This window comes from Haliotis rufescens, unplaced genomic scaffold (assembly GCF_023055435.1).
Source record: "Haliotis rufescens isolate VD_foot unplaced genomic scaffold, xgHalRufe1.0.p SCAF_55, whole genome shotgun sequence".
NCBI lineage: Eukaryota > Metazoa > Mollusca > Gastropoda > Lepetellida > Haliotidae > Haliotis > Haliotis rufescens.
Window position 1 is genome coordinate 382,131 of NW_025964279.1, and position 12,742 is coordinate 394,872.

At 43.1% G+C, this 12,742-nt stretch overlaps 1 protein-coding gene across 1 annotated transcript in view; it reads left to right on the top strand.

The window, feature by feature from the left end:
* LOC124121422 (integrator complex subunit 11-like) overlaps window positions 1-12,359 on the top strand; it is a 40,439-nt gene extending 28,080 nt beyond the window's left edge. The window contains exons 13-17 of the mRNA XM_048385180.1: window positions 418-528; window positions 4,152-4,216; window positions 5,044-5,186; window positions 6,147-6,270; window positions 11,448-12,359. Of these exons, the coding sequence (XP_048241137.1) occupies window positions 418-528; window positions 4,152-4,216; window positions 5,044-5,186; window positions 6,147-6,270; window positions 11,448-11,507 (503 nt within the window). The 3' untranslated portion in view covers window positions 11,508-12,359. The remainder of the gene's footprint in view (window positions 1-417; window positions 529-4,151; window positions 4,217-5,043; window positions 5,187-6,146; window positions 6,271-11,447) is intronic.
* Window positions 12,360-12,742: the final 383 nt, after the last annotated feature.

A 12,742-nucleotide genomic window follows, 5' to 3' on the forward strand; every position in this document is an offset into this window, starting at 1 on the left:
CCTCTGGTCCAGGCTTGACTGGGCCATCTCGGGACGGCATGGGTACTATTGTTGCATGTCTGGGTACACAGGTGGCCCACTTGTCTGAGGCAGCGCAATTCGCTGTGCAGAGTTGTGTCCCTTGGGCACGCCAGAATCCTGTGGTCATGGGTTCGAATCCTGGTTCACCCGATTATGATGCTAGGTTCTCGGCACCATATTGTGCACACGGGTTTCGGCAAAGATTAAACATCTGAGACTTACCCATCTTAAAGAGATCCTCCAAAAATTAAGCTCACACACCATGATATAACTGGAACACTGTTCAAAGAGGCGTTAACCCCACTCACTCGCGAATGCGTGGTTGGGGTTCACGTGTCATAATAAACAGTTGATTTTGGTATGATTATAGTCACTGTCACAGCCTGTTTATTGCAGACATCGGCTGTTTCAACCCAGCCAATGGGGAGACTGTGAATATAGACACGCAACACAACATCCCCGTCGACATTGCTCTCAACCTGCTGAAGAGAGAAGCCTCATTCACAGGTAATCAGCGGATGTTTCTGAATATGTTTTATGTTCCTGTGGGGATTTTGGGTTAGAATTGGTCTCCAGCAACCTATGGTGGTCGTTAGAGGCGATCAAATGGATTGAGTGGTCAGACTCTTGGTTGATGGCTAGTCATCGTACCCTGGTGGTGTAGATCAATGTTCATGATGTCAATCACTGGTCCAGACTTGATTATTTACAGGCCACCATAAAAAAGCTGGAATATTGCAGAGAACGGTATTGTCATGAAATTTTATACATCAAAATGCAATCCATGATTAGAAATAGTTTCCGACAAACTTTTGGGGTACAGGTTTTCAAACTTTGGTCTGTAGACAAGTTCAACTGATCTGGCATAAGGATATACATAATTAGCACTTAGGTCACAACAAATTAAATGTTAGATTTTCATCCCATTATATAAAATATGTAAGGCAGAAAGGCATTATTTTTCATATTGTTTTATTTAAACAAACTGTTCAAGGTATATCTGAATATTTACTGTTGATGGGTGTGAGTCACATGAAGCTTAAATGTTTGGTGGGACAGCATTATTGTGTATTTCATCAGATAAAGAAATGGTTGCCTTACTTTGGTTCCTGGCGATCTAGGGCGGTTGGGTAGCTTAGTGGTTAAAGCGTTCGCTCATCACGCCGAAGACCCGGGTTCGATTCCCGACATGGGTACAATGTGTGAAGCCCATTTCTGGTGTCCCCCGCCGTGATATTGCTGGAATATTGCTAAAAGCGGCGTAAAGCCATACTCACTCACTCACTCACTCCTGGCGATCTAAAACCGAAGTTTCCTTGTGTCATTGGTGATAGTTAATGTTTTTAATATTCTCTCACCTGTTTAGAATGTACTTCTGTGATATGTCACTGGTTGTTTTACTGTTCTTTGTTGACATTATTTTATTTTTATATAAATGCTGTTGTGAGAATATAATTATGACATGAATCTGTTAGTTCTTTGCACAGAATGGGTTAAATGTGTTCAAAGAATAATAATCTTTAAATAGAATTACGATAATGACAAGTATCTTTCGTAAATAACTTTTCTATTTTAACAGCCATGACTACACAGAAAAGGCACCCCCTTTGGCCTCTCTGTTCTTGTTGGGAGCGGTCGGGTAGCCTAGTGGTTAAAGTGTTCGCTCGTCACAGTGAAGACCCGGGTTCGATTCCCGGGCACAATGTGTGAAGCCCATTTCTGGTGTCCCCCGCCGCGATATTGCTGAAATATTGCTAAAAGCGGCGTAAAACCATACTCACTCACTGCCTCTATGTTCTTGTCGCGCAACTACTAAACAAAGATCTGAGGACATCCCACTGCAGGGCAATGTCAGATCGAACTTTCATCCGACCAGTTGGAGCACAGCTTACCAGATCCGGGAACTGACAGTTGGAATGTGTTTTCTAATTATGCAACCTCGAAAAGATTAATATGGGGTATTCCGAACGACAGTTAAGAGCTGCATGAATTATTCTGTCAAAATCATGTTGTCTCTCTCGCTTCATCAGGATAAACGTTTGAAATGGGCGAGACTTTCCATGGCCCGCAATAAATACTGCCCACAGTTTTGAAGTGTAGTCTGGAATGGAAGTCGCCAGTTTGAAACTTGTGTCATAAAAAGCTGCTTTCTGAGTAGCTAATGTCTTCTTATTGTTAGTCATTTCATTGGTTGGTCAGAGTTTGCAAAAAGTTTTGATGTATACCTGTAGTGAGTGAGTGAGTATGGTTTTGAAGCCCATTTCTGGTGTCCCCGCCGTGATATTGCTGTAATATTGCTAAAAGCGGCGAAAAAGAATACTCACTCACTTACTTAGGATTTGGTCTATGTATACAAGCATGAGTATACAGATTATTTTTTAGGGTATAGAGATTTTTGGTCCAAAAATTCAGGTTGGTAGGTTGAAGAAATATAAAAACAAAAAAATATTTTATTATTTTCATTTCTTCAAAATGTTCTGTAGGTAGGAAAAAAATGGGGCCGTGGAAGTTTTTAAGATCCAATTTCAACAGGTTTTAGGCATAGTATTTTAAATATTTTTTTTATTGATAGCAACAATAACTGTGTTTTGTTTTTTTTCAACATTTTACTTAACGGCAAAATCAATAAAACACACTGCTTTACATGTATTTTTTAACATTTCTGTCGGCGATTATAACGGATGCTCTGTTTTTAGAGATCATTTAAGAGGTGAGGTGAGGTGAAATTGGGTTTAACGTCGCGTCCAAGATTATTGCACTTATATAGCGACGTGCATGCACGTGTATGTGTGTGTGTGGCTGCTTGTACTAGTCCGGACTGATGCCGATTTATAGTGCTAGCTCACTGAGATACCATGCCGCAGTTTAACATGAATACCCCACTCAGACACAGTATACTGACTCCGAGCCGACCAGTCCTTGTTTTAGCCCCTTAATGCCGAGCGCCAGACAGGGTAACAACAAGTACAATCTTTTAACGTCTTTTTGTATGACGCGGCCCGGGATCGAACCCTGGACCTTCCGCTCTCCGGGCGGACGCTCTACCACAAGACCACGGAGGCGGTCTGATCATTTAAGAACACCAGTAATAAAGTCAATTTGATATGCATATTATTCCAAATTGATCAGTTGTAGCAGATTCCATGCATGGTATATCTGGGAGTTCTGCTCTTTGGTGAATCATTTGCACTCGACCCATAAAGATCCGGGGTAGAATAGGTCTTCAGCAACCCAAAAGGCGATTATGCTTGTTGTAAGAGGCAACTAATGGGATCGGGTGGTCAGAATTGGTGAATTGCATGTCATCGAATCCCGAATGCATGGATCGATGATGTCAATTAATCACTATATTGTCAGGTCCAGACTTGATTATTTACAGACCGCCGTCATATAGCTAGAATATTGCTGAGTGTGACGTTAAACAACAAATAAACAAACATTTTGCACTCTCATGGAGTCTGAAAATCAAATGTACCTTGTTCAGGCTAGTTACTATTTATTTTCTCCTCTGACTTAAGCCGAATCCGTGATAAAACAAGTTACAAAATAATGGCAGCCATTTTTGACATCTTACAATGGTTAATGCTTGGGGCAAGAATCATTTTGAGACAGGTTTGGTGGCGCATGGCCCTGTGTACAGTGCACAGGTCACAGATCAGTGGAAGTAAAACACCATTGGTCGTTAAGATAAGATGAAAGGGTGACTGATCGGCAGATTGACTCCTGAGAGTTTCGAGCGGTCGGGTAGCCTAGTGGTTAAAGCGTTCGCTTGTCACGCCAAAGACCCAGGTTCGATTCACATGGGTACAACGTGTGAAGCCCATTTCTGGTGTCCCCCACTGTGATATTGCTGGAATATTGCTAAAAGCAGCGTAATATCAAACTCACTCACTCACTCATGAGAGTTTCTTTGTTCACCTGCAGTGAATGGGTACCCGGTAGGCTGAGATGTTAATGTGACTAAACCTTCTCGTGCCTTTCAAGGGAGATGAAAGTAAAAATCAAGTGCACATTTATGGGGGTGATTATGTAGCACTTTGGGCATGCTTTAGGATGTGGATTTGGCGCATTATGAATATTCATGTTATGAGGATAAAACTGTGTTGTTGATCAGACAATGTCTTTTCCAGGTTCCGACCCTCATGATCCGAAACAGCCCCGAACCCTGCATGGAGCTCTGATGATGAAAGGCAATGTAAGTGATGCAGGTTTCTGTGATCATCAGAGGGTGGAAGGTCAGTGGTTAGATCACCTTGACGCGTCCTACCATAAGACATTGTAAAATGGTACTTCTTGTTACCCTGCCTGATGCTCGTCATTTGGGGGAGCGCTCACAGTCAGGACACTGTCAAGGTACTGGCACCTGTTATGACATGGCACCAACCAAGCACCTGTTGGTATATGGCACCAACCAAGCACCTGTTATGACATAACCCCAACCAAGTACCTGTTAGTATATGGTCCCAACCAAGCACCTGTTATGACATAACCCCAACCAAGTACCTGTTATGATATGACCTCAACCAAGGACCTGTTATGATATAACTCCAACCAAGTACCTGTTATGATATGACCTCAACCAAGCACCTGTTATGACATGGTCCCAACCAAGCACCTGTTATGATATGGCACCAACCAAGCACCTGATAGTATATGGTCCCAACCAAGCACCTGTTATGATATAACCTCAACCAAGCACCTGTTATGTCATGGCCCCAACCAAGCACCTGTTATGACATAACCCCAACCAAGCACCTGTTAGTATATGGTCCCAACCGAGCACCTGTTAGTATATGGCACCAACCAAGCACCTGTTATGACATGGCCCCAACCAAGCACCTGTTAGTATATGGCACCAACCAAGCACCTGTTATGACATGGCCCCCCCAAGCAAGCACCTATTATGACAAGGCCCTCAGCAAGCACCTGTTATGATATAACCCCAAGCAAGCACCTGTTACGACACAACATCAACCAAACACCTGCTCAGACACATTGCCTCAAGAACACCTGGTGTTTCAGAAGCTGCAGCTGGTGGAGCCTGCACAGGCGTTCCGGGAGCTGGGCCTGGAGGAACATCAGCTCCGGTTCACATGCACTGTATCTGTTGATGAAGGGGGAACCGTCATGCAAACTGTGGACAAGATTTATAATCTCTTGAAGAGGTAGGCAAAGGAATGTCATATCTTTAAATATGTGTTAAATTCAACACAAAGTTCTAATTGTTTTTCTGATGCTTTTTTGAATTAATGTATGTTAGGAGGGGTAAGATTGGTCTTAGGACTGTATCATATTTTGCCGATCCCTTCCTTTTTTTTATGTCACTGCCTCCATTCCTCTCCCCCTCCCCTAAAATAAATGACTATGTCAGAATTTGCTGATTTGGGTTTTAAATCCAAGACTTAAATATGATCCTTGGTTTGCTTGTGTGTATGCTGTTTAACACCAGACTCAACAAAGCTCCAGCTATGTGACAGTGGTCTGTAAATATTCCAGTGATTGACATCATGAGCATCGATCAATGCAATTGGGATAAGATAGCATACATCAACAAAAGCAGCGAAACCTACCACCCAATCCTGTTAGTCGCCTCATACGACAAGCCTAGGTTGCAGAAGACCATTCTAACCCGGTTCTTCACGAGGGCTTAGTTTTGAGCATCATACTTGTGGGATTAGCAATCACATTGCTTTGGACTTTCTTTACACATGAAGCTGACATATCAGGACTTTCAGACATGTAGTTATACCGTATTCGATGTAATAAGCGCCCCGCTCTTATGAGTGCCCACAGCGATATTTGCTAATATATTTGCTAGTGAACAATCCCAATTAGCACCCCATCCGATTGATCAATGTACACAAGACTTATTTATTCGTGTATCATACACACTTATGTGTTACATGCACCCTTAATTATGGGCAATTAAATTCTGGAAAAAAATATCTGTAGTATATAAACATTTCAGGCTGTCAGCATAAACCATGAAATTTATCTTTCAACTCTGTTTTTTTCACCAAAATAATATTCCAATAAGAGCTCTCTATTTCTAATTTTGAGAGCGCCCTGGCCCCTGGGCGCTTATTACGTCGAATACGGTATATTGATGTGTTGGTGTGTTGCAGTGATCTGAAGGACTCTTCCATTCAATACTCCAGTGATGGCTCCATCACCATCCAAGAGTCTGTGCTTATCAAGGTGTCAGGGGATGAGGAGACAAAGGACATGCTGGTGTCCTGGTCACATCAGGTAAACACATGCTGGTGTCTGTCACATCAGGTAAACACATGCTGGTGTCCTGGTCACATCAGGTAAACACATGCTGGTGTCTGTCACATCAGGTAAACACATGCTGGTGTCCTGGTCACATCAGGTAAACACATGCTGGTGTCCTGGTCACATCAGGTAAACACATGTTGGTGTCTGTTACATCAGGTAAACACATGCTGGTGTCCTGGTCACATCAGGTAAACACATGCTGGTGTCCTGGACACATCAGGTAAACACATGCTGGTGTCTGTCACATCAGGTAAACACATGCTGGTGTCCTGGTCACATCAGATAAACACATGCTGGTGTCCTGGTCACATAAGGTAAACACAAATACTGATGTCCTGGTCACATCAGGTAAACACATGCTGGTGTCCTGGTCACATCAGGTAAACACATGCTGGTGTCCTGGTCACATCAGGTAAACACATGCTGTAGTCCTGGTCACATCAGGTAAACACATGCTGATGTCCTGGTCACATCAGGTAAACACATGCTGGTGTCTGTTACATCAGGTAAACACATGCTGGTGTCTGTCACATCAGGTAAACACATGCTGGTGTCTGTCACATCAGGTAAACACATGCTGGTGTCTGTCACATCAGGTAAACACATGCTGGTGTCCTGGTCACATCAGGTAAACACATGCTGGTGTCCTGGTCACATCAGATAAACACATGCTGTTGTCCTGGTCACATCAGGTAAACACAAATACTGGTGTCCTGGTCACATCAGGTAAACACATGCTGGTGTCCTGGTCACATCAGGTAAACACATGCTGGTGTCCTGGTCACATCAGGTAAACACATGCTGTAGTCCTGGTCACATCAGGTAAACACATGCTGATGTCCTGGTCACATCAGGTAAACACATGCTGGTGTCTGTTACATCAGGTAAACACATGCTGGTGTCCGTCACATCAGGTAAACACATGCTGGTGTCTGTCACATGAGGTAAACACATGTTGGTGTCCTGGACACATCAGGTAAACACATGCTGGTGTCCTGGTCACATCAGGTAAACACATGCTGGTGTCCTGGTCACATCAGATAAACACATGCTGGTGTCCTGGTCACATAAGGTAAACACAAATACTGGTGACCTGGTCACATCAGATAAACAAATGCTGGCGTCCTGGTCACATCAGGTAAACACATGCTCGTGTCCTGGTCACATCAGGTAAACACAGGCTGGTGTCCTGGTCACATCAGGTAAACACATGCTGTAGTCCTGGTCACATCAGGTAAACACATGTTGGTGTCCGTCACATCAGGTAAACACATGTTGGTGTCTGTTTCATCAGGTAAACACATGCTGATGTCCTGGTCACATCAGGTAAACACATGCTGATGTCCTGGTCACATCAGGTAAACACATGCTGGTGTCTGTTACATCAGGTAAACACATGCTGGTGTCCGTCACTTCAGGTAAACACATGTTGGTGTCTGTTTCATCAGGTAAACACATGTTGGTGTCTGTTACATCAGGTAAACACATGTTGGTATCTGTCACATCAGGTAAACACATGTTGGTGTCCGTTACATCAGGTAAACACATGTTGGTGTCTGTTACATCAGGTAAACACATGTTGGTGTCTGTTACATCAGGTAAACACATGTTGGTGTTTGTTACATCAGGTAAACACATGCTGGTGTCCTGGTCACATCAGGTAAACACATGCTGGTGTCCTGGTCACATCAGGTAAACACATGCTGGTGTCTGTTACATCAGGTAAACACATGCTGGTGTCCGTCACATCAGGTAAACACATGCTGGTGTCCTGGTCACATCAGGTAAACACATGTTGACGTCTGTTACATCAGGTAAACACATGTTGGTGTCTGTCACATCAGGTAAACACATGTTGGTGTCCGTTACATCAGGTAAACACATGTTGGTGTCTGTTACATCAGGTAAACACATGCTGGTCTCTGTCACATCAGGTAAACACATGTTGGTGTCCATTACATCAGGTAAACACATGTTGGTGTCTGTTACATCAGGTAAACACATGTTGGTGTCTGTCACATCAGGTAAACACATGCTGATGTCCTGGTCACATCAGATAAACACATGCTGGTGTCCTGGTCACATAAGGTAAACACAAATACTGATGTCCTGGTCACATCAGGTAAACACATGCTGGTGTCCTGGTCACATCAGGTAAACACATGCTGGTGTCCTGGTCACATCAGGTAAACACATGCTGTAGTCCTGGTCACATCAGGTAAACACATGCTGATGTCCTGGTCACATCAGGTAAACACATGCTGGTGTCTGTTACATCAGGTAAACACATGCTGGTGTCTGTCACATCAGGTAAACACATGCTGGTGTCTGTCACATCAGGTAAACACATGCTGGTGTCTGTCACATCAGGTAAACACATGCTGGTGTCCTGGTCACATCAGGTAAACACATGCTGGTGTCCTGGTCACATCAGATAAACACATGCTGGTGTCCTGGTCACATCAGGTAAACACAAATACTGGTGTCCTGGTCACATCAGGTAAACACATGCTGGTGTCCTGGTCACATCAGGTAAACACATGCTGGTGTCCTGGTCACATCAGGTAAACACATGCTGTAGTCCTGGTCACATCAGGTAAACACATGCTGATGTCCTGGTCACATCAGGTAAACACATGCTGGTGTCTGTTACATCAGGTAAACACATGCTGGTGTCCGTCACATCAGGTAAACACATGCTGGTGTCTGTCACATGAGGTAAACACATGTTGGTGTCCTGGACACATCAGGTAAACACATGCTGGTGTCCTGGTCACATCAGGTAAACACATGCTGGTGTCCTGGTCACATCAGATAAACACATGCTGGTGTCCTGGTCACATAAGGTAAACACAAATACTGGTGACCTGGTCACATCAGATAAACAAATGCTGGCGTCCTGGTCACATCAGGTAAACACATGCTCGTGTCCTGGTCACATCAGGTAAACGCAGGCTGGTGTCCTGGTCACATCAGGTAAACACATGCTGTAGTCCTGGTCACATCAGGTAAACACATGTTGGTGTCCGTCACATCAGGTAAACACATGTTGGTGTCTGTTTCATCAGGTAAACACATGCTGATGTCCTGGTCACATCAGGTAAACACATGCTGATGTCCTGGTCACATCAGGTAAACACATGCTGGTGTCTGTTACATCAGGTAAACACATGCTGGTGTCCGTCACTTCAGGTAAACACATGTTGGTGTCTGTTTCATCAGGTAAACACATGTTGGTGTCTGTTACATCAGGTAAACACATGTTGGTATCTGTCACATCAGGTAAACACATGTTGGTGTCCGTTACATCAGGTAAACACATGTTGGTGTCTGTTACATCAGGTAAACACATGTTGGTGTCTGTTACATCAGGTAAACACATGTTGGTGTTTGTTACATCAGGTAAACACATGCTGGTGTCCTGGTCACATCAGGTAAACACATGCTGGTGTCCTGGTCACATCAGGTAAACACATGCTGGTGTCTGTTACATCAGGTAAACACATGCTGGTGTCCGTCACATCAGGTAAACACATGCTGGTGTCCTGGTCACATCAGGTAAACACATGTTGACGTCTGTTACATCAGGTAAACACATGTTGGTGTCTGTCACATCAGGTAAACACATGTTGGTGTCCGTTACATCAGGTAAACACATGTTGGTGTCTGTTACATCAGGTAAACACATGTTGGTGTCTGTTACATCAGGTAAACACATGTTGGTGTTTGTCACATCAGGTAAACACATGTTGGTGTCTGTTACATCAGGTAAACACATGCTGGTCTCTGTCACATCAGGTAAACACATGTTGGTGTCCATTACATCAGGTAAACACATGTTGGTGTCTGTTACATCAGGTTAACACATGTTGGTGTCTGTCACATCAGGTAAACACATGCTGGTGTTTGTTACATCAGGTAAACACATGCTGGTGTCCTGGTCACATCAGGTAAACACATGTTGGTGTCCTGGTCACATCAGGTAAACACATGCTGGTGTCTGTTACATCAGGTAAACACATGCTGGTGTCCGTCACATCAGGTAAACACATGTTGGTGTCCTGGTCACATCAGGTAAACACATGCTGGTGTCTGTTACATCAGGTAAACACATGTTGGTGTCTGTTACATCAGGTAAACACATGTTGGTGTCCTGGTCACATCAGGTAAACACATGTTGGTGTCTGTCACATCAGGTTAACACATGCTGGTGTCTGTTACATCAGGTAAACACATGTTGGTGTCTGTTACATCAGGTAAACACATGTTGGTGTCTGTTACATCAGGTAAACACATGCTGGTGTCTGTCACATCAGGTAAACACATGCTGGTGTCTGTCACATCAGGTTAACACATGCTGGTGTCCATCACTTCAGGCAAACACATGTTGGTGTCTGTAAACACAGGCTGGTGTCTGTTACATCAGGTTAACACATGCTGGTGTCTGTTACATCAGGTTAACACATGTTGGTGTCTGTTACATCAGGTAAACACATGTTGGTGTCTGTTACATCAGGTAAACACATGTTGGTGTCTGTTACATCAGGTAAACACATGTTGGTTTCTGTTACATTGGTTAAACACTTTTTTCACGACCCTCCCTGAAAAGACAAAATGCAAAATAATATTAAATATCCCTTTTTTTCATGAACTTCACCAAATATGTGTATTAGTTTTTATAACCATCCCTGAGAGACTGTCAGATGTTTTGGAGCCTCCCCTGATTGACTATAAGTGTTATTCACTGCAGAATGTGACAGTCAGATCTGTGGTGTGGGCTGGGTGCTTTTCAGCTTAGTTGAAATAAACGTTTTTAGACTTCACATAAGGCCAATAGATCAGGTCTGGTTGCTCGTGTCAGCTTCATTATTTGTGTGATGGTAGTGCCAGCCGTTGTTTGTCAGTAACTACTCTTTTGTCGTGTTTCCAGCAATGAATTCCAGCAGCCATTTATTAATGTAGCACGCATCTGAAAAAGTGGGTGTTGCTCAATTAATGCTTATGTGTATATATAAGTAAGACTCGGCATAAATTCCATTAAAAAAATCCCTATAAATATCATGGTCACTTATTTATTTTGTTCAGTATATTCCTGCCAAACCATGAGATGTGTAGCTTTAAGTGACAATGTACTCTTCCTTTTGCAGGATGAAGAATTGGGGAGTTACTTACTACAGACACTACGTACAACATTTGTGACGACATGAAACAAGGGGGACAACTCTTGAGATTATGAAAATGATTATGATAAGAAACATACCTGGACAAGCTGAGAGGAGACAGTTGGAAGACATCTGCTGGCATCTCACCCAGCACAGTTAACTGTTGTCAGCGGTTCACCAGGATAACAAATATGATGACGAGTTGCTGTTTGTAATGAGCTGTCTTCAACAAGACATTCTTAATAACCAGCTGCTGCTCGTCACATGGAACTTACTTCTGAGTTTTTATGAGTGCTTCTAGAAAAACTATTTTTGCACTCGGAGCTTGTGACTCTTGACAGCTGGGGTTATTTCGAGGGCTTGACAGTATTTATCTGCGGCTTGGCTTCATTGTCTTCGTACCTATTTATCCCGGGTTCCTATAAGTTGAAAGAAATTATGTGTGTCCAAAACTGGGAGAAAAAGCAAAAAAAGCAACAGGCTCCCCTGGTGTTCAAATGGTTAGTCAGGGGACAGAAACTTTCAAAGAAAAAGCATGCGTTTTCAATGAAGATCATGTTGCTAATGGGGCGGTCGGGTAGCCTTGTGGTTAAAGCATTCGCTCGTCTCGCCGAAGACCCGGGTTCGATTCCCAACATGGGTACAATGTGTGAAGCCCATTTCTGGTGTCCCCCGCCGTGATATTGCTGAAATATTGCTAAAAGCGGCGTAAAACCATACTCACTCACTCATGTTTCTAATGTCAGGTTTCTCAATATAGGAGCTGAAAACAAGAATTGCAGAGGTTATTTTGAATGAAAAGCAGGTTTTGTATGCTTCTGTGAATGAAAAATAAAATAAATAGTTTGTAATTTGAGAAAAACACAGCCATCGAAAATTAAACCTTATTTTTTCATATTTTTGCCTTTGTCTTTTTTATGTTGTGTCAAAATTACGACGCCTGTATGGTGCTATCGACTTACAAGCAGCCTTTTCACGGAGTACAATTATTGAGAAACAGGTCATCTTGGCACCAATCTCATTCAAATCAGATCTAAGTTCTCGCTGCCGCCAAACAAAGATCTGAGGACATCCCCTACGGGTCAAGTCAGAACGTCCTTTCGCGAACTTTGACCGACCACGGAAATGACTAACAAGAAGTCGACATCAGCCAATTAGAAAGCAGCTTTACGGCACTCGTTTCAATCTGGCGACTTCTATTTCAGACTACTCTTCAAAAATGTACGGACACAGTTCTAGATTAAAAATTTGAAAACTGAACAAACGAACATTCCGGAATG